The sequence below is a fragment of the Medicago sativa genome, chromosome 8 (genome assembly GCF_051527215.1).
Source record: "Medicago sativa cultivar Bolivia chromosome 8, Bolivia_mono, whole genome shotgun sequence".
NCBI classification, from domain to species: Eukaryota; Viridiplantae; Streptophyta; class Magnoliopsida; order Fabales; family Fabaceae; genus Medicago; species Medicago sativa.
The window spans coordinates 84,974,474-85,001,091 of NC_140756.1; the positions used below are offsets into that span (position 1 = coordinate 84,974,474).

The 26,618-nt window shown below is 31.6% G+C and overlaps 2 protein-coding genes and 2 long non-coding RNA genes across 7 annotated transcripts; 1 reads left to right on the forward strand and 3 right to left on the reverse strand.

The window, feature by feature from the left end:
* Nucleotides 1–4,535: 4,535 nt before the first annotated feature.
* On the reverse strand, nucleotides 4,536–7,936 carry LOC146902518 (uncharacterized). 2 transcript variants are annotated; one of them, XR_015022482.1, is made up of 4 exons: nucleotides 7,482–7,936; nucleotides 7,065–7,248; nucleotides 5,515–5,793; nucleotides 4,536–4,825 (listed from the first exon to the last, which is right to left on the reverse strand). It is a non-coding gene; the product is annotated as an uncharacterized LOC146902518 (long non-coding RNA). The 2 variants fall into 2 exon arrangements; XR_015022481.1 differs by having other exon boundaries at nucleotides 7,472–7,837.
* A 606-nt stretch (nucleotides 7,937–8,542) lies between these two features.
* LOC146902519 (uncharacterized) lies at nucleotides 8,543–11,161 on the reverse strand. 3 transcript variants are annotated; one of them, XR_015023467.1, is made up of 3 exons: nucleotides 10,618–11,133; nucleotides 9,721–10,455; nucleotides 8,543–8,929 (listed from the first exon to the last, which is right to left on the reverse strand). It is a non-coding gene; the product is annotated as an uncharacterized LOC146902519 (long non-coding RNA). The 3 variants fall into 3 exon arrangements; XR_015023468.1 differs by having other exon boundaries at nucleotides 9,721–9,849; nucleotides 10,372–11,127; XR_015023466.1 differs by having other exon boundaries at nucleotides 9,721–11,161.
* Nucleotides 11,162–14,151: 2,990 nt separating this feature from the next.
* On the forward strand, nucleotides 14,152–17,621 carry LOC146902520 (F-box-like protein). The gene is made up of 4 exons (XM_085737672.1): nucleotides 14,152–14,285; nucleotides 14,386–14,517; nucleotides 15,292–15,540; nucleotides 17,107–17,621. The coding sequence occupies exons 1-4, from the start codon at nucleotides 14,214–14,216 to the stop codon at nucleotides 17,383–17,385; spliced, it is 732 nt and encodes a 243-aa protein (XP_085593798.1). The 5' UTR covers nucleotides 14,152–14,213; the 3' UTR covers nucleotides 17,386–17,621.
* Nucleotides 17,622–18,269: 648 nt separating this feature from the next.
* On the reverse strand, nucleotides 18,270–20,386 carry LOC146902521 (CASP-like protein 1D2). Its single transcript, XM_085737673.1, has 3 exons — nucleotides 20,101–20,386; nucleotides 18,826–18,952; nucleotides 18,270–18,725 (listed from the first exon to the last, which is right to left on the reverse strand). Exons 1-3 carry the CDS (start codon nucleotides 20,298–20,300, stop codon nucleotides 18,501–18,503), a joined length of 552 nt encoding a protein of 183 aa, XP_085593799.1. The 5' UTR covers nucleotides 20,301–20,386; the 3' UTR covers nucleotides 18,270–18,500.
* Between the last annotated feature and the right edge of the window lie 6,232 nt (nucleotides 20,387–26,618).

Consider the following 26,618-nt stretch of genomic DNA (forward strand, 5'->3'; position numbering starts at 1 on the left):
AGGTTTGTGTTAATTAAGCAAAATCTGTTTGCATAAATATTGATTTTAGTTGTATTACTATAGGGTCCTCTTTGTGATTTTAGTTGAAAAAAATTACTAGTGAGAGTTTGTACAGTGAAGTGAGAGAGGTCATGGTTAGTGTATGGGTTCCTGGTGGAGAAAACTGGAAGAGAGAAAGGAAAAAATCAAGTGCAGGGGGTGTATCATAATATTATGTGCATAGACAAATCTAATGGTGAAAAAAAGTGGTCTAAGTTGGACCAATACGTCAAGTGGTCCAAATTAAAATTACCCAACGTTGAAAGTATAAGAACAGCTACAAAAAACAAGGTTGGTAAGATAATTGAGCATAAACTGACCCAAGACATAGTGCATTGTCCATCCCTAATAGGGTCCTTTTAGCTTGGACCAGTGTATGTTTTGGTCCAACTTGGATTAGTGAAATTACCTGGTATCACAGGTAGTGTTCCAATTGTCCCATACCATACACCCCCTTATAGAAAACATGCTAGCAACTTCTTTTCCCCTTTTCCCTAGAGTCTAGATGCACATGGGTATGAGTGTTACAAATTCCAGAATACAGTCAATTTCTGTATCTTATTAAAAATAAATACAAGCCACTATAAAAATTTGTAAGAATGAAATTCGCAATAAAAATAAAAACGTAACTATTAATAAGAGATTGGCATCCAAACTTGATAAAAATTAATATAAGTTTTGTTTGAGGAATAAAAATTAATAAAAGTTTTTTTTTCCTTTCAAACTCTTTTCACTCATATAGTTTTTTTTTCACAAATCTTATTTTATTTTTCGTAAATAATTTTTTCTAAAAAGAATAAATTGGCTGATATTATATTAGTATATTACTTTACGTTACTCTCATCTTATGTTATATAAATTACTTGTTCGTATTTTATTGTAGCAGATTTTTTTCACATTAATCTTTTTCACAAATCTTATTTTATTTTTCGTATATAGTTTTTTCACAAAATGACAAAGGTCCATGTTTAGACCCAACCCATAAATCCATTTTCACAAAATGACAAAAATGTTACAATGCAGCCAATCTTACATAAGTCTTGCCCATCTTTCAACTTGTACAACAGGTAGTGAATAATTAATCTCAACCGTATGTATTAAATATTAATATATCAATGGCCAACTTTCAACTGGTCCAAGTTGAACCCCAACGTGTATTGGTCCAAATTAAAAGAAACCTCCCTAATAATATTGTATCATAGGATAGTCATAGATAAGTATCAAATATCAAGTAGTGAGTACCCGTATTTGATGATGTGAAAACTAACCATCATGCATGCAACATTTTTTTTAGGGGATCTATGCATGTAACATGTTTAGTAAATAACTAGATCGTGAACCCGTGCTTCGCACGGGACAACGATGATCACAATATTTATATATGAAAAATACATGGTTAATTGACATAAAAAACAACAAAATATGATTGTCAAAAGAGATCGCACTTGAAGCGTCATTATAATAGATAATAGGCTTAATTGCGGATTTGGTCCCTTTATTTCCAAAATTTCTCAATTTTGGTCCCCCTATTTCTAAATCAGCAATTTTAGTCCCCCTATTTTGTGAAATTCAGAAATTAAACTCATCCCTTGCCACTTGTGCTGATGTGGCATTTTCTATTTTAAATAATTAGTGCCATGTCAGAAGATATTTAAAAATCTAAATAATTTTACAAAAAAATAACTTTTAATTTTTTAAAAACGTAAAAAAAAAAAATAACAGTATTTTTTAGAGAGAAAAAAAGTTAAAATCAAGGTTTTTTTTTTGAAAAAAACTAATAAAAGACCAGAAAAAATTAGTAAAGCAATAAAATCATGTAAAATACCAGAAAAATAAGATAAATGCCTGAAAAATATAAAAATACCATAAATATTCTAATAAATACCAAAACAATATGATAAATGCTACAAAATTAAAAAAAGTACCAGAAAAATTAGAGAATATATATATAACAAACAAACAAACAAATATGCGCTTATAAAATAGCTAAAAATTCATTAGCATAATCATTCGGACCATAACTCACATAAGTCGCTAGTTGTAAACTAATCATTCAAGGTAATGTCGTAATGATACCCAAGTCATAAGGTATAAGCAAAAGCTATAATGCTAAAAGTTTCAAAAATAGGCATAACACTGCCATTACAAAAATAGGCTTAACTATCTAAGACCAAAACCATCTAATGACTTGATGCTTGTGATCCTCGAGGTTGAGGTGCTTGTGAACTCTCACCAGCCTGTGACTTCTTTTTTGAATTCTGCTCCTGCATAAATAGATAATAAGCTATATAGTTACAACGAACAATTATATGATTCGATCAACAACATAAACCACACACATTTAGGCATCACTCTATCTGCCGCTGTTTTACCCTTGCAAGTCCTCACATTGTGACCAAACTTTCCACAATTTCTGCATTTCACTGTTGGAAGGTCCCTTGGAAGTATTTTAGGATTCTTGAGCTCATCGTTACTCTTGTTTCTTTGTTTTTTTTTTTTTGTTTTCCTGGTGGATAGATTGACTCACTATCTATAATAGGCCAAAGCTTTGGACCATTCGAAGGCATGATGATGTGAGAATATGTTGCCATAAAGGTTGTTTTCCTATATGAATTGATGAAATTAAATTAAGAACTTTACAAGTAAAATACGAATTTAAAAGTTGAGTTAAAAATGTACCTGTAATACGAAGCAACATAATCCTCTGGAACTTCATGGTTATGCCACAATGAATGGTGAAGAAAGCAAAGAAGCTCAAACAAGGTTGATATGGAAAAGAATAGAACTGCAGGGTTAGTGAAAATACAAATTATCAGTATATTGACAGACAGTACAATAATCATAATCAATATTCAATAAACCACATGATCATGGATATCTTTTTTTTTTTTACACAGATCATGGATATCTTTATGAATTGTAGGAACCGATACTAAAAAAAATCAATTTTCATTTTGCAAAGTTATTCTTGTCAAAATTAATAGAATAGAAATAGAGTCAAAAACTACTTCTATGTTTCCATGCTAAGCATTAGAGTGTTGAACTTACTTGCTCCTTTGTGAAGACCGTCCTTAAAATTTTCAAATATTGCTTTTGTAATTAACCTCAATGCCCTAAACTAGCTACTGTAAATTAGAAACAAAATTCCACAATTTTTATTTGCAAATAAACGTCACAATTTTTATTTGCAAACCCTAAACTAGAGATACAAAATTAGTAACAAAATTTGCAAATAAACGTCACAGTAGCTACTATAAATTAGTAACAAAATTTCACAATTTTTATTTGTTATGGAACTTTTATGAATACATTATACACACACCTTAACTACACCATATTGGGTCAAAAGAGAAAATATATACATACCTTGAATACAGAGATGCATCTTGACTCCCTTCTCCTTTCTCCACCACCTTCGCCTTCATAGATGAATTCATCACGGAAAATGAGTTGATGGTCAGCAGAACACGTGAATTTATGATGATTTGCAGAAAAATGAAAGTTGTCGATGAAGAACAACTTGAGAAAAAACAATTCGATGAAGAATATGAGTTTTGGATTTCAAAATTGAAGCATCAGAAACACGATTTTGGTTCCAAAATCGCAAGAATGGAGTTGTGGCATTTTAGGGTTCTTGAGCGGTTCTGCAAGCAACAATCGCTTTTCATGTTTCTGCGTTTGTTTTGTCGTTTTAACAGTGTTTGGTTTTTTCAATATCCATTCTTTTAATTATTTTGCTTAACAATAATTAAAAATATAATGTTATAATTAACAATATAATATTGTTTTTTTTTCTTTTAAATATATTCTAACGTGGCACTGATTATTTGAAATAGAAAATGCCATATCATATATTAATGCGCCACATCAGCACAAGTGGCAAGGGATGAGTTTAATTTCTGAATTTCACAAAATAAGGGGACTAAAATTGCTGATTTAGAAATAAGGGGACCAAAATTGAGAAATTTTAAAAATAAGGGGACCAAAACTGCAATTAAGCCTAGATAATAAGTAGCAACAACATTAATTAGCGAACATTTTAAAATACTTCTTTGGACTCTACATTTGAGGTTAGATTTGTATTCGAACCCTCATCATCAGTCAACAATTTTAGCCCTTTTCTTGATGCAACTCTGGACATAACAACATATAACTGCCCATGCAAAAAGACCGACTGCGGAAAATAGACACCAATATAATGATAACAAACAAAACTGCTCTCATTTAGATGGTAACAACCAATATAATGATATAAATAAAATAATGTGATGTGCTAAATTTTAAATGTTATGGAATATGATCTGAAGATGGAAAAAGAGCAACATCGATGAAATTGCAAGAATTTTTACCGTATGAATGCATGAGTAAGATGGAAAAGATCCAACAGTCCATATATGTCTGTGCATATTCTTGATTGACTGGACTTGGGGGAAAAAAGCGCTCATAGCAAAGTGATTTTATGCGAATTGCAATAAAGTAGCAGCTAAAAAAATTGCTCAAAGAATAATAGCTTTCAAATAAATAAATGCTAATAAAATAGCTTTCAAATAACAAAACAAAGTTCAGATATCACCACAAATGTTAAAACAAAATTGAGAAGTAACATTAGCAAAACAAAAAAAAACAAATACATCCAATAGTTCAACCAAAATTGGACAACATGTCCACAGCTAAAAAGGAGGACCCTAGAGACATATAACTTGAAAATAGCAATAGAAGGATCACATCCTTAATTCTTCTAGAAGAGTTGCTGAATTTGGAAGATAGGCCCAATCCAATAGAGCTTCTGCATATACACAAAATAATGATAACTCACATAAATACACCAATACATTCATAAAAATCAAATAGATATTTCTCACCAAGTTTGGCTGATTGCACAAAAAAAAAAACACTTTCAAGTCTAGTGTTAGAAAGATTAAGCTCATAGCATACAAAAGCAAAACTAATCAGGGCAGTGTGATTGATTTAGATAAAAATAAAGACAATAGTTTGAACCATTCAATTACCCAATAGTTCTGCCACCAATACATCATTAGAAAACTTAATTTTCTTAAAAATAAACTCTTTTATTATCATGTTCACCGGCATGTTATCCTAAACAAGTACCTGCAAGTTCCACCACTCACTACTGAAAAGTTGTCAGTAATCTGTATCTATAGGCAACTCCTGTAAATATGAGTTGCAGACCAAAGATTTCAGCTGTAATAACTATGTCAAAGGAATTACATCCATGTGTTACAAAATATGAAGCATATTTGTTACGATGAAAACAACTTATGAAATTACGCTATTCTCTCAACATTTTTTATTTCATTCAGAATGATGATTATCGTTAATTCTAAAGGAAAAACCATAAGTAACATGATGCAAATATACATAGACATCCAACATGACGTGACTATATGTAAAAACTATCAAGTATATGTTAATAAATTTAAAAAAAGTTGGAAGAATATGAAAAAAAATCATTACCTTGTACACGTAATATCATTCATTGCCGATAAAGGACATCATCACTGAGGTGTTCCCATGTTTTACTCCGAACATATTCAGGCCTGGAAAATTGGTTTGATACCAGCAAGATATCGAACAGTCGACGCACATAAGAACAACAACGCATTTAATTCATTGACTCATAATGCATTTTGCAAAATATTAGCTGCAACAATGCTTGATTAATTGTGTGGCCTTTCAATGTGTATATAGCTTTTGACAACTTTTACTTAGTCCTGCATGTACACTGATCAGGCTCTGCAAAATGGCTCTTGTTAACTTATAGCTGATATTTTCTCAGCAACATCAAAGAAAACAACTACTAAATGAGTTTATAGGGTTTTGTAGATAAAACTAAAGATCCTTAATACTACTAATCAATAATATGCATTTTCCAATGTGGTGTATCTTGTGATCCTATACCATTAATAGTATGAATGAAAATTGTGGCAAGATATAGCTTTCCATGTAAAAATACATAGTATGAAAGATAGATTCCTAGAGGTCTAAGTTTAGGAGGGTTGGACCTAAATGAATCCATATCTCTCCACACAATACTTACACACATATCCATATAGACAGATTTTCAAATTTAAGGTCTAAGTTATCATAAGTAGATTAGATAACACTTGTACAAAAACCAAAAGAAGCATGTTAACTTTGGCACCCATTGATTTTCATTTTAAGAACATTTGAAGATAAGCAATCAACAATCTGTCTGATTATAATTGTCTCCAAGTACTTGTGTTGTGTCATAAAAGTAAGTGATTCATAACATAATAAATTATACAACAAATTTACTGATGAAGAATGCAAGTTTGGTGATATTATTTGTTAAAATAAAAATGAAGGATCATGCACTAAAATCATAAAGTGGCGATTGAAAGATGACCTATTAGTACTAACAATGTGAATAGCAAAGAGGACCCATTAGTACTAACACTTCCTTTTTTAGACACTCAACATATATATCATGAGATCCACTATGACACTATACTTGCACCAATAAACAAAAATGATACAATAATTCCTAAAAAAATCTGCTACTATAATTCTTCATAGAACGTTCAATTGAACATTTTTTTCTTTCAAGCTACATAATTATTTTTCTTTCAATCTTCACTATATTGAATTTGGCTATTGAAAAACCACTGAAATTTTAGATCAATAGATATGTCATAAAATGATCAGAAAGATGTGATTTTGCATAAATTCAATCAGATTCTTTAAGAACAATTCAAGACATAACATACTTCCTAACGAAAAAGAAACAAATATCAATATAGCGCAAAATAATTGGAAGAGAAGCTAGGCAACAGAGTTCAGGATACCGATAAAAACCATCGCATGAATGCCGGTAAAAAACCTATAGCAAATTATCAGGATCCAATGCAAAAAAATCAAGGAGAATCAAGCAAATTCCATTAAACTAATTAAAAATGTATATAACACTAAATTTTGCAATGATTTTTGAAATTGAAACCCTAGCTTAAAGACCCAACGCTAACAGTGATGTTTGAAGAGGTTACCTCTCACCATAGACGAAGTCACTCAACATGAAAGGGCCGTCAGTGTTTGAAGAAGACATCATGTTGCAGGAGAAATATGACGAAAATCGCCAAATTCCGCTCGGACACAACATTCGACTACATATGCGTATATATACACAAACAAAAGAAAACTAATGGATGCTCAAGAGTGAAGGGTTTCTGCCTGTAAAAAATTAAAATTAACTGAACGTAATTGAAATGGTGCAAAACCTAGATTTGTTAAAATCTAGAACAAAACCCTTTTTTTTTTACAACCTCATCTTCTACCCATAAAAATAAGTATATTAACTGTAATGTAAATGAAACAGATCCAAACCCAGATTTTTATTGTGAAATTAAACAAAATTAGCATACAATTAAAAATAAAACTAAGAAATTACACTGACAGATGAATACTTAGGAGATTCGATATTGGGAGCTCATGTGGGATTCTCTTCTCAATCTGACCTCTAAGCCTTCTCAATTTTACAGTTCTCGTGGTGGTTTCTGGTATTGATTGGTTTGATTTGGACATCAAAGGTTGTGGGGATAGCCATCGACAGTACGACGTTGCCGGAATTATATGAGGAAGAAGAAGGTTAGGAAATGAAAGAGAGGCAAATGAATTTTTTTTTTTGAACAATAGGCAAATGAAAAAATTGGTTCAATGTTGGGAGTAAGGATAGAGATGAGATCTTAATTTTACTCATAAACCTGTTGCAGTAAAAGAAGAAGGAATGAGAGATGGAGTAGAAGAAGGGTCTGAGAAAAGCACAAAATAAAAAGGAGTATCATTGGAAATATCCCTTTGCGTTGTGCTGCTCCGTTTATTTTTTTAGGGAATGTGCTGCACCGTTTTTAAATTATTACTTGTGTTGGAAACATAAAATAATTAAATTATGTGTGAGAAGGCTTAGAGTTTTGTCATTCCAAGACACTTCATTCAATTAATTATGGAGGGTATAGCTGATTTCGAAATTCAAATTTGATGGAGCCATTTTGTTGAATTAAGCAACATAGATAGATTAATCCAAGGGCTGAAACGATTTGGAGCCAAAAAATTAGGATTAGGGTTAGGGAATTAGGGTAAGCATGTTTGCTATGATTAGATATAAATGATAACTAGACTCTTGACCCGTGCTATCGCACGGGTCTGTTAGTAGTTTAGACTGTTATATATTTTTACAACCAATATTGAATTGTTATTAACATATTAAGTTATATAATCTAACATCCACCAGATGACAATCAAATATAATGTTATTGATTTGAGCAGACGCCATTTTTAGTGAAAATGACATTGAAAAGAGCATAGGAAGGAACATTTTCCTTGTAGAAAAGAGCATGCCAATTTGAACTCAGTGAGAACTATTTCTTTATACTCAAAGCAACACTAAGGTTCTTGAATAGATAAGATACAATTTTCTAATTAGACAGGTAGAAAAATATAAACGAATAAGTTATAACATATTAAAACATAGTATCCAATCGAAGTAGTATGATAAAGAATCAAAATGGATATTCTACAATAATGATCTAAGCAAGAATTGAGTTTGATTGAAGGCGTTTATTTAACTATCTCGAAAACAAAACAAAACCAACTACTTTAAAGAGACAAATACAAATAGCAGAGGCCAATTTATGCAGTGGTCATCCGAAGAACCCATGATTGAACAAAAGCATATTCTAATTGAATTTTTGATATATCATTCAAAGCTACCATTCAATGCTCTTAAAAAACTCTAATTATGCTTAAAATAGTACATTGATGAAAGGATCCATATACTATTATTTTTCATTTCTGGTTTCTTCAAAAAAAAAAAATTCATTTCTACCTTGTCTTTCACTTTCCATTGATTAAGGTCCTGCAGACACAAAGATAAGTATAAGCATCAGCTGTAAAAGAAGTTAAATATGATCAGATACAAACAGAAATGAAATATGACAATCGAAACAAAGCCCCATAGGTGAAATCATGAATAGTTTATCAATCTGTTAGTAATCATGTTATCAAATGGTTCATTTTCTTTCCTTGTTTTTCTTCTCCTAACTAATCATGCTAAATAAATTGAACCTTAACATACAACACTGAAGTTGTTATTAGTAAATAGAATTCAAAATATACATGATCTTAAAAGAGTACAATTACATTTATTAAAAATTAAATTTGTTAAACATAATCACAACATTTATAGGTATAGTTTAATCAAAACTTATGGATGATGACAAAACATGTACTATCAGCCTTATAGCAAATCATAAATCTGGTTTGCCAATTTCACCACACTTCTTTTACCATGTATCTCAATTAACTTACAGCAAAAACTACTCAAGAGCTAATGTTATAAATATAGAACTAAAACTTATTATAATATAGTAAGATTATAGGTTTCCATAGGCATCTGTTGCCCACATACAAACAACCCCTTGTGAGGAGATGATAAATAGAAAGGAGAATAAATTGAAATTCAAACAAAGGAAGAAACTCTTCAACTATCAAGTTAATTTCAACTTTCAGTTAATTTATAGAATCTCTATTAAACAATAGCCAGACTGCTTTATTTAAATCTGAGGCATGTATGCATTGTTTGCTCAGAGAGAATGCAGTCAATTAAAGTAATCTTTAATGCTCAAACCAAATGAAAGTTCCTCTTACATAAGATGTAGCTATTCCAATTAAAGTTTGTGCGCATGTATGTCAACTCCAATAGCAGTTTCCTCATTCTCAGCCCCTAAATGAATAAAGCAGCACACCAAAAACTGGACATCCTTGTAAATAACAAACCTTCCTTACAAACCAGAAGAAAATTAGCAAAAAACACACAGGACAGGCCGAGAGTGGGGCACAAAAAACAGCTCTCAAAAACTCAGCACCAAACAGCTCTCAAAAATAAAGTGGACAAAACGAATGCATACATGCCAAACTTTAATTATATAGATTTTCAAAAACAACTCTAAAAAATTTAAGGTATCACAACTAATTTAATTTTAAATTAAACTTAACAGAGTTGAAAAACAATCAAAATTCAAAGCCATTAACAATTGTAGCACACCCTAAAATTAAGGCAGATGTAGACTGATTATTATCTTCTTATGAAGCCTGAAATAGTACTAACTACATATCAATAATGTAAGAATACTTAAGAGAAGGACAATATTTTTCATTGACATTTACCCTAAAACCTGAGAACAATAAAAACTAAAACAATGAATTCAAACATAAAGCAACGTAAGCCATGGCGCTACTTAGTTTCACAGATGTAAAAACAAAAAACAGTAAATAAAATAGACATCAAATATAACATACATTTAGGTTAAAAAAACTGGTCATTTTGAAGCTTCCTTATATAGATGTCCATCCTCCCCATCCAAGCAAACATGCAAATAATCACTAACCAAACAAATAAGTAGCCAATATGAAGTTGTAACCATTACATTTCTCAAGAATGAAACAATGCAACAATGTCTTTTTTCTATGGTAGAAAAAGAACAACTAATTTGTAAAGAAAAAGAAAACCGCAAAATAGGATTCGTGTAAGAGAGAAGGGCTTACCGTTTGGAGATGGCGATTGGGTTCACTATGAACGAACCAGAGAGAAGCTGATTGGATTTTTTTTACGAAGAGAAATCAAACCCATTTGTCATAGAGATGAGATGAGAAAGATTTAACTATGGAACAAATATTTTTGAGATGTTTTCAATAAATCTGTATGCATAAGAGAGTAGGAGTGATGGATTCGGATACCTGGAAATATGAACAGCTACTTAAAATACTATGTTTGTATAGATTAATGGAGAAGAGGAAACCGCAGCTTCAAACAGAGGGTTTGAATTTCGAACCGAAGGGGAAGGGAGAGAAGTTGTGTTGGGGATTGGTATTCCAGAAGAGTCTTTGGAAATATAGAGGGAGAATAGTAAAAGCAAAAGAGCTGATTGGTTGATGTATGTATATGAAACGTCAGGTATACAACGGCTGAGATTAACTGGGGTGGTTGGCAGTTTAGGCTAGCAATTAATATGGGATTAGGAGGGAAATTAGGGAGAGATTAGGGCAAAAGTGCCAGCACATCAAGTTGAGCTTTTATAATAAAGGATAAATAAGGGAAATGTTAATTTGTGCCCTTAAGACACAAGTTAAGGAATCAAATATAGAAATAATGTATTGAAATGTGTGCATTTCATTTAATCTTTAACTTTTTAATGAATTCAATGCACAAAATTTTATAGAATATTTCTTCTTTTGGAGTTCTTAACATGTGCCCTAAGGGCACAAGTTAACACTACCCTAATAATAATAATAATAATGTATGTAACATGTTAACTTTTTTGTTGTTGGAGTTGCAATTGTGGAATCAAGCGATTTGGCTCAAATACTTGATAAATTTTAAATAAGGTCATGGTTTGAATCGGTCGAAAATATCTTATTACCATAATTGCCCTTAAATAAATTACAATAATTGTCGGCAACAATTTTTTTTTTGGTACATGTCTAAAGTAATTCTTGATCGATTTTTTTTTTTCCAACAGAATTCTAAATTACTAACACAACTTGTTGTTATTGCACTTTTTTTCATAGATTCTCAGCTCTAAATACCAACTTGTTAGTGAGTTTTTTTTCTCTCTATGCAAATGACAACAGCCACTAACTGAAAGATGAAGTGACAATTTTGATAATTTGTAAAAATGTTGATGATGCACAGCTAGATTTCACGAGTCTGAATTTGGAAAATGGGAAGGAGGGGTGTTTTTGGATTGATTAGTACTTCAATTAACTCTCACATTATGAAATGCAATATATAACTTAAAAAATGTATTTACAAGTTAGAGTAGTGCTATATGGCATGACAAGTTTGTCGCACCATTTGCATGAAAGACCTTTAACACTTGTTTAATCACGTCTCAGGCTGTTTAACAACTTTTTGACACAAGTGAAACAAAATATTGATTTTTGACACAGGTAAAATAACAGTAAACTAAATTATTTATTTATTTCACAATATGTATGAATTGTTTGTCTTTGTTAATTGTTATAGATTACTACAACATATTGTTAACCAACCGCTTGCACCAATTCTCCTCCGTATAGTTTGAAGCGGTGCTATGTTGGTTATATGTAGCATCATCCTTTGAAGTTTTAACCAAATTTTTTCCTATATATAAGATCCAGAAATCGAACTCTAACAAATTGCTTAAAATGCACAAATCCCTTATCACAAAAACTCATCATTGTTGGTTGACAACCCTTTTTTTTTCTTACGAAGTTTGGTTTATTTTAGGGAAAATGGTTTACCATATTGACCTGTTATTATCGCACCTATTATTTAATCACGTAGAATTCTAATTAGAGATATAAAAGTTCGAAATAAATAGACAAACTAACCACCCAATGGATGAATTGTCAATGGATCAACAGCCAAAGATCAACACTCCAATGATACATCACATGAGATAATAATCAAAGAAAGAAAAGATGTATATGTTCCCCTCACGCTTCTTCTTTCTCACGCCTAAAACTATAATAGAATTAGGTGTTATTTACACGCAATTGCAGATTGTATTTTATTCATAGAGTAGCTTCTAACTGATTTAATATCACCTCAAAAAATGTAATATTCTCAATTTATAAACTTTAGAAATGAAGACTCAATTTTTCCAAAAAAAAAAAAAAAAAAACAGTGAAAACTTAATCTGATCTCTCGCAATTTTTTCATAATCCAATTTAATTTCTATAAAAGAATCGTATTCACTTCAGTCTCATATATAAACAAGTAAATAGCAATCATACGCTTTAAGAAAAATAGTTGAACTCATTAATAAAAATTGTGTTTTATAAATTATGATCTATATATTAGTTGGAGGGCAATATTTTTTTTGCTTGTATTATGTTCGAATAATACCAATAAAAAATGAAAGATAAATTTTGTCCATCTCTAATCCATATCACAATTTTTGTGTCAAGTATAAGTCGTCTAAAATACCAAAATAATGTTTGTTTGAACAATACCAATAAAAGAATGAAAGATAAATTACTTCTCACTTGCTGTAAAAATGTGAAAAATTAATTTGAGTATTATATTGAGGAAAATTATAAGTAGCAAATTGAGTGTTTATAGAAGTTATGTACTACCTCCGTCTCTAATTATAAGACCTTTTTGAAAAAAAAAATTGTCCCTTGTAATAAGATCTCTTTGCTATTTCCAACTACATTAATTATTTCTTTACATACATACACCTATTTATTATACATCTTTTTTTTTTTCCAATCAGTAATAAAATGAGCAATGCTATATATCAAGAAAGATTTTATCAAGAAATTGTCCCGAAATTAATGTTAGCCAATAAAATCTCAGCATGGCCTGAAATCATGGGGTGGTGGGTGTTATGTATTTTTTTGTTATGAAACTTTAATAAATAAGATTGAAATCTAAGGGTGATTATTCTGCCATGTCATTCTTGAATCCATCAAGAAAACTCATTCTTGATATCTAGCATTTTTCGGATAAAATTATAAAAACAATAGCGATTACAAATATTTTTAATACTAATATTCATTTTCTTAATTCCCTTTAGCTAAAGGGTCCTATAATTGTGGATGCTCTTAGAGCATCCACAATGGTAGTTCTCTAACAAGGACTCCTTAAATGGACCCCACGTGACACATCACTTATCTATAATTTTTTAATAAAAGTACCTATTAAGGACTCAATGACTCAAATGACAATACACTAATAAGGACTCCAATGAAAAGTATTTAAATATGTCCCACTATTTTTACAAATTAAACAAAAATAATTTATATATTACTCATTTTTACAAGTGAGATCAAGTAGTACACATTTTATTACTTCTTTATGCAAGTGGGACCAAGTAGTACACATTTTATTACTTCTTTATGCAAGTGGGACCAAGTAGTACACATTTTATTACTTTTTTAAACGTGGGACCCGTTAGTTACTCAGGAGAGAGATGATCCTTATATAGTTGTCCGTTCCTTAATAGGGACTCAATTTTTCTTCCTCCAATGGAGGGTCCTTAATGGGGAGTGATCTTTGTTAAGTAAGGACCCCCGCTCGAGATGCTCAGGTAGGTACACCTGATCCTTTTGGTTATACAAATTGCAACTCCATCATCATCATATGCAAAGAAGATATGGCAGATTCTAGTTCATTCTTCATCTCCCTTCCTGAAGATATCAACTTCAAAATCGCTTCACTTCTTCAGGTTCCTATTTTCTAATTTTCATTTTACCTATATCATTCATGCATGCTATACCTTCCAATTCCATTTTCATTCACCCTTTTACTTGTTTCACGTTTTCTAGGTGCGTGATTTGTGTGCTTTGGGTTGTTGTTCCAAATTCTGGAGACAACTATGCTTCTCAGATTCCATTTGGCACTCTCTTGTCACTAACAGATGGCCCTTACTCCATTCCTCTCTCTCCCCCTATATCAAGGTAGGGTGGGTACCCATGATTTTTTTCTTGTTTTTTAGATTCACCCAATTTTTTATTTTACCAAAGTTTGTTACTTTTTATGAATTTGGATTCTGGGTAATCATCAAAACTCTAAAAATTCCCTTTTTCCATTTTTACGTTCAACTATTTTTTAGGCTCAAAAGGGAAGTGCCTCTTTGTTCCTTGTTGCTAAATTATGGTTGTTTTAGTGACTGTAAAATTTGGATGTATAATTTTGTCTCATATTCATGTTTGGATATATAGCTTAGTTAAGTGCTTATAGCATAGGCGCTATCATATAAGTGGTTATGTATAAGTTATTTCTAAAACAAAAAATAAAATAAAGTCAACTTATTTTCATATAAGCTATAAGCTGTTTTCATAAACTATCTTAAAGAGATTATGGAAATAAGCTGAAAACAACTTATGGACATGTTATTAGTTGTTTTCTTAAGTTCTCCTAAACAGTTTTATGAGTGGTTATGCCAATAGATAAGCTTAAATAAGTCAATCCAAATATGCCCCACTAAATGATAAGCTTAAATCAGAAAATAATAAATAATTTTAGTCAATGGAACTTATTTTATCAAAGATTATGCACACTAAATGATTTTCCTAGAAAATGTGCAACCTTAAACGACACTTAATATGAGACGGAAAAATTATGTGTAATATCGTTCATTATCATTATTGGCATATTAGATATTGAGAAGGTTTGGTTTGGGTAGTGTTATTACTGTTATGTGGTGTAATTATTTGGAGTTTGGATTGCAGACATGGAGAAGATTGTACTTCGAGAGGCACATCGAGTTGGGAATTAGAGCAGGGTCTGTTGAGAGGTTTTTGAAAGCATGTTCGCGTAATGAATCGCTTGAGGTTGGAGACTATCTGCAAGCCTTTGAAATCATTAATGGCGCAAGGTTTGGTTTTGAAGACATCCAGAGGTTCCTGTTTAAACCTCAAATGAATGTGTTGCTTAACTTGGTTGGTGTGCATTATTGTGCAACAAGCCTTGGGATTCCGGTATTCCATCCTTTTTCACCCTCTTTCATTACGTTTCCTTTTATAATTCCTTAACTAGTGTCCCGGGGGCACTGGGGCACTGGTTAACATTTCCCTTATTTTATTTGAGTATGGGTAGCTTACTTGGTTGAACTATGAGATTGAATGAGTTATGGAGTAAAAAGGTCCATGGTTGAGTCCCGGCAAAAGAGAAAATACTAAGATAGCATTTAACATACTAACATTTGCTATTAAAAAAAAAGAGTCTTGCTAGCTAGTGCCATTAGTGCATTAGTTAAGGAATCGATATATAGAGTTTTTATTGAAAATCACAGCACTCAAAACATTTATGATTTCAAAAACTATAATTTCAAATAAAACCGTGCTAATTTTTATCCCTTTACAAGTTAGAGCAGTGGTTTTCATTGGCCTCTTTCAAATTCTATCTTTTGCATATTGCCTGGTTTAGAATTGCTTCTGGTTTATGATAGCTTCTCCATTAAAATAACTGTATGCTAGAAGCTAGAAAACATGGTTACGGTTTGACATATGGTTTTACATTTTCCAACTGTGAATCCAAACAGCTGTTTCATTGTATGTAACTAAATTTTTTCAAGTTTATCTCGGCAAACTATTTGTACAGGTTTTTTTTTTCCCTTGTTACACTTAACTCAGAAAGTCACTTATCCGGTTCCTTGTTTCAACTTCTTCATAGATATTTATAATCTTCTGCCAATCAAATAAAATATCTTTTGGTCAGTTTTATTACGTAGGGTGTTTTTTTCGATAATTAGAAGTTTATTGATAAGGATCTAAGCGAAAGGCCAATCAGAGATCAAATACAAGTCATCTGTAATCTGCGATCACAGCTAAAACACCTTGTACTCCGACTATTCTTCACAAAGGACAGAAGGATAAACACGCCTAATATTAGCCAACTCTAAGAAGAACTACTAGCCTAATAAATTCTTTGTGCAGATGCTCAAAATTGCTTTGTTTCTTGAAAATAAGATACCATGTTTTCTAACAGCTCCTAATCTTGTCATTTTTTTACTTTTCTCCCAAATTTGCATGTTTCGAAGCTTAAAAGATAAGGTGTGTCTTTTCATCTTTGACCTGCTTTCTTTTCCTTTGAATATCATTTCCGGCCTTTATTCCTTGATTTTTTGTATAGAAACATGAGAAATGAAGAGGATAAAGTTGAACCATGTTCTGTAGTATATGTTTTGCCACTTTTCTCCTCTTCCAAGGAACACTTTATATAGAAATTGCTATTTGACATATTATAGTGTCTCAAATATTTAATTATATAGTCTGCCCTATGTTTTACCCCTTTAGAGGGATGCACATTAGACGGTGAAGTGCAGAGTTTTAGCGCTTGATTTATGGTTAAGATTGTGATTAGTGAAACCGTTAAAATCCCAACTGATAATTTTGTGGTCAACGATTATAATCCTACAACTTATTCTCTAAATCACATCCCTCACTTTAGAGAAGACAAATTGGAACAATACCTTATCGAGCTAACCTTTTGAAGGATTAGATCATAGTGATATGTATTTCATATGCAAGTGTCTCTGTTGGCAGGGTGATGATCTTCTAGAAGCCCTTCGGACTTGTGAGATATCAAATCGGCATGTATGCGTCAAGTGGTGGAAACTTGGTAGGTGGGTCTATGGCTACCGTGGTAGGGATGAGTTACTTTTTCGTTGGGTTTCTTTGGCAGATCTGGCAACAGAAGACGGTGAGTCTGTTTTGGGAGTGCTTCGTCGGGGTACCGTTCATGAGGTTTTACGTGTTCAGATATCTGCCATTGGTCATAAGTCAATTCCTTGGTCCTATCAGGTTACCCAGAGATTGGAATAGTTACAAGGAGATCAACTAAAAGTGTGTGTATTAGTATGTGTATAGTTATAGTTATAGTTATAGTTTTATTAGTATAACTATAAGTGTCCATATTTATCAGCATTAATATGTGTAAATATATCTATTAGTATGTGTATAGTTACAGTTTTACAAAATTCTGCAATAATGATACATGCGTAGTATATTATCAAATACAGGACAGTGATAAATTATAATGCTTATTATCTTATTCCCATTGGAATGTTTGATCTCCATATTTCTTCTATAACTTGAGAGTTCACAAACTTGAATTTTGGTAGCACCTTATAAAATGAAAAGACATAAAGGTTGTGGTGATGTTATTTGTTCAGCACATTTAGTAGTTCTGTTGTTATATGTATACACACACTGCTATTAGATTTTTCATGTGAGTGATTGTCAAGCTCATAATATGATGATTAGCAGAACAACACCACCTTTAAGTGCTACAGCATGGCCTACTTGTATTGTTAACAATCTCTCCATCCATGGTTTTTTAAAAGAAGCTCTCTTCATCCATGGTTATTTGCCGGTAAAAAATGCCATATTCAATTGTTTCATTCATTGTAGCAAATGCATTGCTTGTGTAGGTGAATGCACTTATTTTGTAGTTAAATTTTTTCTAATCTGCGGGAATTGTGGCTTTTGCTTCCAATTTAAACAACTTCGCATCAATAACATGGCACCATTCATAACCAACCATGCTGTGCTGTTATAGCTACTGTAACTTTTCCAGGTAGAAATTAAAATGCTCTTTAAAGAGGAGAAAATCTATCACTCTATGAATATGACATGCTATGATACTGGTTTTAAATCACAGCCACTTGGTTAATTATTCAATCTATTTTATATTTGTGGGAGCAAAATAATCCAAAATCATGTACCACACTAATAGAATGTAAAATACAATGTGCTCCTTGGTAGATAATTAATTACACACATTTACAAAAAACAATGAATAACACAATGAAAGCAACATTCGCAAAAATAGAAGTCAATTAAACATTAATAAATCACTCAACACACTATCTAATTACTTAACAAACAATTTCACACATATGTGTATGAAGAAGAATGATCCACAACTTTCTTCGAATCTACTTGGGAACTCGACTATGAATGCTGTGAGCTGAAATCCAAATGAGCAACAGAGTGACAATGCTACCAAACAATCCCACTGCTACAGAGGCACCAATATGCCTGCAAAACTTGTCATAGATGTGGCAAATTTTATGCCAATTAGTGTGGTTGTTTCCCTTCAAACCCAAATATGCAACACTCCCAGCTGTGCCTGTTGCTGAAGCTAATATCCCCAACATCACCTGCAAGAGAATCATTGGATAATGTTTAAAAGTTGAAGATGAGTATAATAGTATTTAGCAAGGTAAAAATGGAATTAAAAGGCTAATTGAGATTAATTACCGCATCCCAGAAGATTAAATGGAGGAGAAGTTTGGTTTTGAGGTTTGGCTTTCGGATGGCAGAGAGTGATACAAAAGTTGTAATGATACTATAAAGCCCAGCAACAGAGAATGCAGCCACAAAATATCTGTGATTATTGAACATTATAAATGTCAAATTAATTGCAACTTGATAAAAACAATTAATATAGGTCTTAATATGGTGGTAACATATGTGGTCTTAGAGCATCCACAATGGTGGGTGCTTAACCTATTTAGCACCGGAATTAATAAGCACCTTCATTGTGGAGAGAAAATGTTTGGTGCTTATAGAGAAGGGTGGTTATATAAGCAACATCTCTCTCTTTAATTTTGATGGGTCATATGTGATAAATTGTACACAAATCAATAAACTTTGTTGAAATACAATGAAATTGAGTTATTAATAGGATCTATTCATTAACTTTTTTCTGAGGTGCTGGGTTGGAGAGATTAGGTGCTTATTAAGTAATATCATTGAAAATTAAAAAAAGAGATGATATATACATGCATGGCCCACTTAAGCACCTAACATAGAGTGCTCTGTTGCATATGGTCTTAAACAAGTCATCATGGATGACTTTGCCTCCTTATAGCCTTCAAAAAAACTGTGTATTTCTTTAGTTCACAACTTGCGAAACTTGAAATATTTATTTGTTTATTAAATTTAATGCGAAAAAAACAAAGCTGTATAAATCAAATGGAGAATTGGCTTCTTACATTGAAATAATAATAATAATAAACGGTGTATTGCTATTGCAAAATTACAAATAATTTGAGACATAAAAATATTCTAAATAATACACATAATATATTAATATGAGACAAAGAGAATTCTTCAAAAAAAAAAAAAATGAGACAGAGAATAAATTTCACTATTGGCAAGGAGAAGCACATATAACTTCATACCCCTACAATATCGTTAGTTATGTCTAATAAATTTTGAAACAAAATTTATTCAAGAAAAAAAAAATTGTAACATAAATGGAAAAGTTGTTAAGCTAAGTATCCAAGGAATTTGTTCGATTTAAAGTTTGAATTTCAACTAAGAGAGGTATTTACTTCTAACATGACTATCTTTCATAGAAGGAACTACTAAGAAACCAAAGAATATTGCAAATAACTAAAATAAGCAGACACATATATAACAAACATAAAACTTAGCAGACTAATTAGATGCTTAATAGTTATAATAAAAACTAATTAGTGAATTGATTTGAATTTTGAATAACTAAAAATATTATCATGCAAAACTTACACAAAGGCTGGTGAGTATCTAAACTTGGCTGGTCGTTGATATTCTGTTTGATTACCAGTAACCATCACAACAACTGATGCCACTGATGCTGCAAACAACAGAAACCTTAGGATCAAATCATACTTAGAGTGATCAACACCAACCGAAGCCGAAGCCGGAGTTGAAGATGATTTGTACTCAGGATCACCAGTAGAAGCCATGTCTTACTTGCTAAACAAAAATTGGTTATATTAGTTTGGTTTTAATAGCAGTATTTATAGAATGGTGACTAGCTAAGGATAAGGATAGTTGAACAATGAATATGTTTGCAAATATATATAGATAGATATGGACTTGTGAACGAGGCAAAAGACCAAGAAAGTTGTAGCAACATGCAAATTAATTAAGTTAGAGTTTTCTGCACGCTAGAGTTATTGGTTTTGAAGTTTGAACAAAATTTTGTGTTAGTTGACGTGTGTGTATGTATGTATGTGAATATAATGAGGCTGCACAGCTAATATTACAATATATTTGATATGAGACTAATCTCAAAGATTACACGATACATTTTTTATTAATATAAGTATATATGATATGGGCTTACTTTCAAGTTTCAAAGGTTCACACATGTGATATTTTTGGTTGCCAGCTTGATGACTTGGTCTGTTGTGATCTTGTTGAATTTGAGTTTAGATTTGGAAGCAGTGATAATTATTAAGGAAACGTCCATTATTTACCTTTGCGTCTGCATATTAAAATAGAATTATCATTGGATTGGATTGGATTGGAGTGCTTTTTTAGCTTTGTTCCTAACTTCTTGTTTGGAAATATGACTAGAAATTTGTCTTATATGGCATTGATGTAGAAAAATATACACAAAAGTGGAAACATCTTATTTTGTACGTGAAATCTAGGTTTGTCCCAACCTATCCACTTTATTAATATTTTGAAATGATTTTTGAAACGTAAAATGTTAATCAAGTTTGTCCATTAGTTTCTATTTATCAGAATTATATATAATGATGTAATAAGTTGGTAATCTCGGGAATGAATTTTAAACTAAGCATGCATGCATATTTGATATTAAAATAAGTAAATGATACTATTACTGGCATGTATACATTTGATAGCAAATTGAAATAGAGAGACAAACTAAATTTATATTTTAATCATTTTGTAATACTAATAACGTGGGAATACAACTCAGTTGGTTGAGACATTGTCGTATACATGGGTCGTGGTTCAAATTTTAAATTCCCCACTTATTTATCTTAAATGGAGAAGTTATAATCACAAGGCGATTTGACAAAAAAGTTTGAAAACTAAATTTATATGATCTTATACAATTCCAAGGAATGATTTGAGTATTTACGTCATATATAAAAGGAGTGCCCAAAATTCTAATTTCTAAATTATTTGTTTGATTTTTTTAAAAGCAATACTTCTATTCTCTCCACAAAATTTCTGATGCTCTCGTATCGTATTCTTCAACCGTTGATTCTTCTCTATTCATTTACATAATTTCTTTTGTAATAACCGTGTTTTCAATATAATTTTAATATCACTTTTTTTTTTGAAGCCAAACCTTTATATATTATATATAAGTTGATAGTTTTTTTAAGGGAAAAAAGTTAGCTACGTGTCCATTTTGTTTGAAAATATTACGAAATTATCTTTTGGAACGCTTTCATAATTGACTTTTCATATTTTAAAATAATAAATACATTTAGTAATTTACCTTAAAAAATGAATTTTTAGCTACTATAATACTTGACATAATATATATATATATATATATATATATATATATATATATATTAAAGGGTTAAATAAGTAAATAGTCCTCTTATGCAATACTCAATGTAGAGCAGAGATTAATTTCATAGATGAAAAATTTTAAAGGGACCAAAAGCCTAAGGAATATTTTAGAGAGACTAAAATCAAATGTTGATATATTTAGAGGAACTATTTACTTATTTAACCCTAATTTAAAAATAAACTTACATCAGAGGACACTCTTTTTCAAAAGATTATTTTAATTAAGGACGGATAAAGTAATAGAACATGTTTGTCTCAAAAAATAAGATTCTTTTCAAACATGTTATTCGGTGCAACCCTTTTGTAGTTGCAGACATCAAAAATGAAATTGTGCCCTCATAATGAAGTCAAAATTAAGGTTACATTACGTAGGTTGTAGTCTATGACCATTTACTTTCATACGGAACCTTCACGAATTTAATTTATCGGCAGCTAATGTCGTAGGGTACTAGTGGTCGGTGGCATTTAGCCTGGGAAAGGCTACTTTTTCCCACCATGGGAAAGTTGTTTTTCAACCATTTGATTAAATGAAGAACACAATCTCATCATGCTCCTCTAACACTGGATTTTTTCTCACTTTCTTCCCCAACCATTCTCTCTCCCACGTTTCAGTTCTGCACATTTTATCAACCCAACAATTTTCAAACGCCACATTTCTACCACACATCATCCATTGGTTTTGCTTTAGCTGGTTCGGATTATGGAGATGGGTTTGTGTTGAAGAGGTGATTTACGGTGATGAGAAGAAGATGAAGTTGAGTAAAATTTTAGTGAATCAAAGTTTTAGGAATGTATTTTGTTCAAAAAAAAGTATTAGGAATGCATTGGTGTCTTTGATTCACTAAAATTTTGCTCTCTACATGAAGCTGGTAAAACTATGTCACCCAAAGCTTGACATTGATCATGTCAGGAGTTACTAAAAAAGGAAAGAGTAAATTAAGTTAGCTTTTAAGACATTTCAGATTTAGAGATGAAGTGATTCCACCATTCACTAAAATTAGATCTAAGGTTGCTCAAAGCTTCCATTGGTGATTAAGAAGTCATTTTGAAGAGATGAAGCTTGCTCAAATTTTATTTTATGTTCTTTTAGATCCAACAGGAGATGGCGTAGAGGTAGGTGGGAGGAAGATGAGAAAAGTTTGGAATGAGAAACCATTAGAATCAGGTGTGGAAGAACATGATAAGATTTAATAGAAGTGTGCAATCTAACCATTAATTTTGTGTTTCCCATGGTGGGAAACAACTCTCCTTTCCCATACTAAACCCCACCCTAGTGGTCCGTATAATCAAGTTCTATCTTTCATACATCTAGTATATGATTTTGACATGTAGTATCTTGTATGTATGGTTCCCGTCACAGTTGAACGATAATAACGCAATTGAGATTATTTAATGATTTATGTCTTATTCGCCCAAATGACCAAGTCTCGTTCCTATCTTAAATAATCATTTGATAGATACAGATAAATTATTATATCCAAGTGTAGAAACAGGCCACTAATATGACCATATGAACTTCGATTGAATTTCATTAATTTGCTTGAAAAATTTGGAAAAAAAAAATACAGATTTGATTATTTTTAGACGAAATTACAAACTCCTTTCACGCAAAATGGAAAATCACAAATTTAACATGAAATACCATATAAAATATCCAATCTAACAAGTAACAATCTTGACATGAAGTTTTAGTTAGACGTTGATAAAGTTCATTTAATTTTGTACCAAAAAAAAAAGTTCATTTAATTTGCACCTATATTTAAACAGAAAATTCTCCAATCATTTATATACACGTACAATGATAAATAGCAACACAAATTAATTTTGTTGTTGCGTGCTTATGCATCAATGCACGGTAGTTGAGGGATTTAAGTTGTCTAAACCGTCTAAATTTAAATATTTAGATTTTAAATATTTTGAAATATAATATGATCGACTATGTGCGTTTCACTACAGCTCACGATCATAAATGTTCACGAATGCATTGACCAATCAGCTTTCTCATTTGTCATTGGAATCGGAATCCTATTAAACGCTGTATCAAAGTTGTGGAGCTTCTATTATTTCAATAATTATAGTATGTTGAGTTTACATTTTTTCGTTGATAAAGTAACGTTGAGTTACTATGGGACAAACAAACAAACAAAGTAGCTTATACATCCTCCGATCACTATTATAAGCAAAAATTTACATTTTAGATTCATTCATTAAATGATGTATGTGGACTATAATAAAGATCATATACATCATTTAATGAATGAATCTAAAATATAAAATTTTGCTTATATTATTGACCGGAGGGTGTACTTTGACAACTAAGATCACATCTTTAACTAGTGTCCATCTTTTTATTGATACCTCATTTTATATTGATCATATTATTGCTAATGGCAAGTTTCTTTTTTTATTAAAACTTGGTAGGAATTTTATTGAGTTTTAATGGGTTCACATACACGTCACTAATTTTTTTTTTTTTAATGTTATTATTTTCTGAAATTAGTTGAGAGTTCAAATAAAATTGAAATTTTAAGATAAAGAAGTGTAAATTCAATGCAATCCTTGACTAGTTAGCAAGTTAGAGAGTTTACGAAGAAATGGACAAGCATGCATGATCAGTTGGCAGTTGCCCAGCTCCATCTATCATCGTGTATTAATTACTTGTTGACAACTTACTGCATCCCCATATTTATGGATGCTTTTATTAATTTAGATTACACTCTGCGACGGGTAAAGATCTTCTCCATTTGGTATAATAAATAGAGTATGCAATTTGGAGAGAGATAGACACATAAAATATATAGTGAGTCCTACTATTAAGTGAGTACCCCCATTATTAATTACTTTTTAGTTTTTCGAAATTTTTGTGTGTCTGTGTCTCTCCAAATGGATGAAATGGAGAGAATAATAAATGGAGAGGATCTTAACTCCTCTGGGACACCCTTCTGCCTCATATGCATTCCACGTTAAAGCTTCATTTGTTTTCGGCAATTAAAAATTAAAGGAAAATGAGAAATATTATCATTTTATTCGTTTAAAATTAAATTAAATAAAATTTGAGAATTTATGTGAGTTTAGTTCAATTGATAGGACTATTGCATATAATATACAGAGATCAGAGTTCAAACCTCAGACACCTCGTTTATTGAGGATATATTCTAGCTACTAGGTTATAAATAAAAAGGTCTTGTTAACAAGTGTCTTCGTGACACTTTTTAAGCATTCTAAAATAAGCAATCACTTGTTCTGATTTTACATATTGATCATTTTGAACTAATAGAAAACTTTTTGGTGGAATAATCAGTTATGTATAATATCGTCACTTTCAATAGTTACATACAAGTCTATATTACATATAAAAGCAGGATATCCATGACATGTACGTGTAGGGTGAACTAAATCTTCATTAAATTTTATTTTTCCATTCGAGGGGACTCGCACATATTCCGCAGTACCCCCTGTGAATACTCCACCAGTATGAAAAGTTCTTAATGTTAGTTGAGTTCCCGGTTCGCCAATAGATTGACCAGCAATAATACCTACAGCTTCTCCCAATTCTACTAGGTCCCCATGAATAGGACTCCTCCCATAACACAATCGGCAGATCCAAGACGTATTCCTACAGGTAAAGGGGGTTCGAATAAATATTGGTTGTGTTTGAAAAGTTATGAATCGATTGATAAGTCCAATTCCAATATCTTGATTTCTAACGACAATGCACCGTGAACCGATATATATATCGTCTGCTACTACACGACCAATTAATGTTTGTATCAAAATTCTTTCTGGTATCATTCCATTTCGGGTATTTACAAAAATCCCGCGAATCGTACCGCAATCTGTTCGACGTACAACAATGTGTTGAACCACTTCAACAAATCGACGTGTAAGATATCCAGCATCTGATGTTCGTACAGCAGTATCCACAACCCCTTTATGGGCTCCGTAACAAGAATTTATATATTCTGTTAAAGACAGTCCTTCCCGTAAATTGCTTTGAATGGGTAGATCAATCATTTGTCCTTGTGGATCTGACATTAATCCTCTCATTCCGACTAATTGGTGCACTTGAGATGCATTTCCTCTAGCTCCTGAAAAAGACATTATATGGACTGGATTAAAGGGGTCAGTCATCCTAAAATTAGGATTCATTTCTTGTCGCAAATATTCGCTTGTAGCATACCATATTTCAATGGATTGGCGTAATTTTTCTACCGCATGTACATTCCCATACTGATTATGTTTTTCCAAAATAGAACTTTGTTGTTCAGCATCTTGGACTAGCCATCCTTTAGAAGGTATTGTTAAAAGATCATCAATTCCTAATGAAATAGATGTAGCAGTAACTTGACGGAACCCTAGAGTCTTTACTTGATCCAGGATGTGTGATGTATATGCCATTCCGAAATGGTTTATTAATCTGCTAATAAGTCGTTTAATGGTAGTTCCACCTATCACGTTATTGTGAAAGACTAGATTGGCCCGTTCTGCCAGAAGTACCTCCATATTCCACTCAGTGGGATTCGGTTCGACAATGAATTTGAGTGAATGATTGGAAAACTTCCTTTTCTTTATGTTTATTCACGTAGAAAATTGAAAAGATGCTAGTTGACCTGAATTTACGCCAGTATCATAACATAAATTTACCTAGCTGGATATCAACACTAACCATCTATATGATTAGATACCATATGAATAGGCTCGAGAAAAACCTTGTATAGCTT

Excerpts from the sequence above, each read along its gene's own strand:
- LOC146902521 (XM_085737673.1), bottom strand. The coding sequence starts at position 20,300 with ATGGCTTCTACTGGTGATCCTGAGTACAAATCATCTTCAACTCCGGCT. Across the intron at positions 18,953-20,100 it reads AGATACTCACCAGCCTTTGT|ATATTTTGTGGCTGCATTCT; the intron begins GTAAGTTTTGCA and ends CAATAATCACAG. Across the intron at positions 18,726-18,825 it reads ATTTAATCTTCTGGGATGCG|GTGATGTTGGGGATATTAGC; the intron begins GTAATTAATCTC and ends ATTCTCTTGCAG.
- LOC146902520 (XM_085737672.1), top strand. The coding sequence starts at position 14,214 with ATGGCAGATTCTAGTTCATTCTTCATCTCCCTTCCTGAAGATATCAAC. Across the intron at positions 14,286-14,385 it reads AAATCGCTTCACTTCTTCAG|GTGCGTGATTTGTGTGCTTT; the intron begins GTTCCTATTTTC and ends CACGTTTTCTAG. Across the intron at positions 14,518-15,291 it reads CTCTCTCCCCCTATATCAAG|ACATGGAGAAGATTGTACTT; the intron begins GTAGGGTGGGTA and ends TTTGGATTGCAG.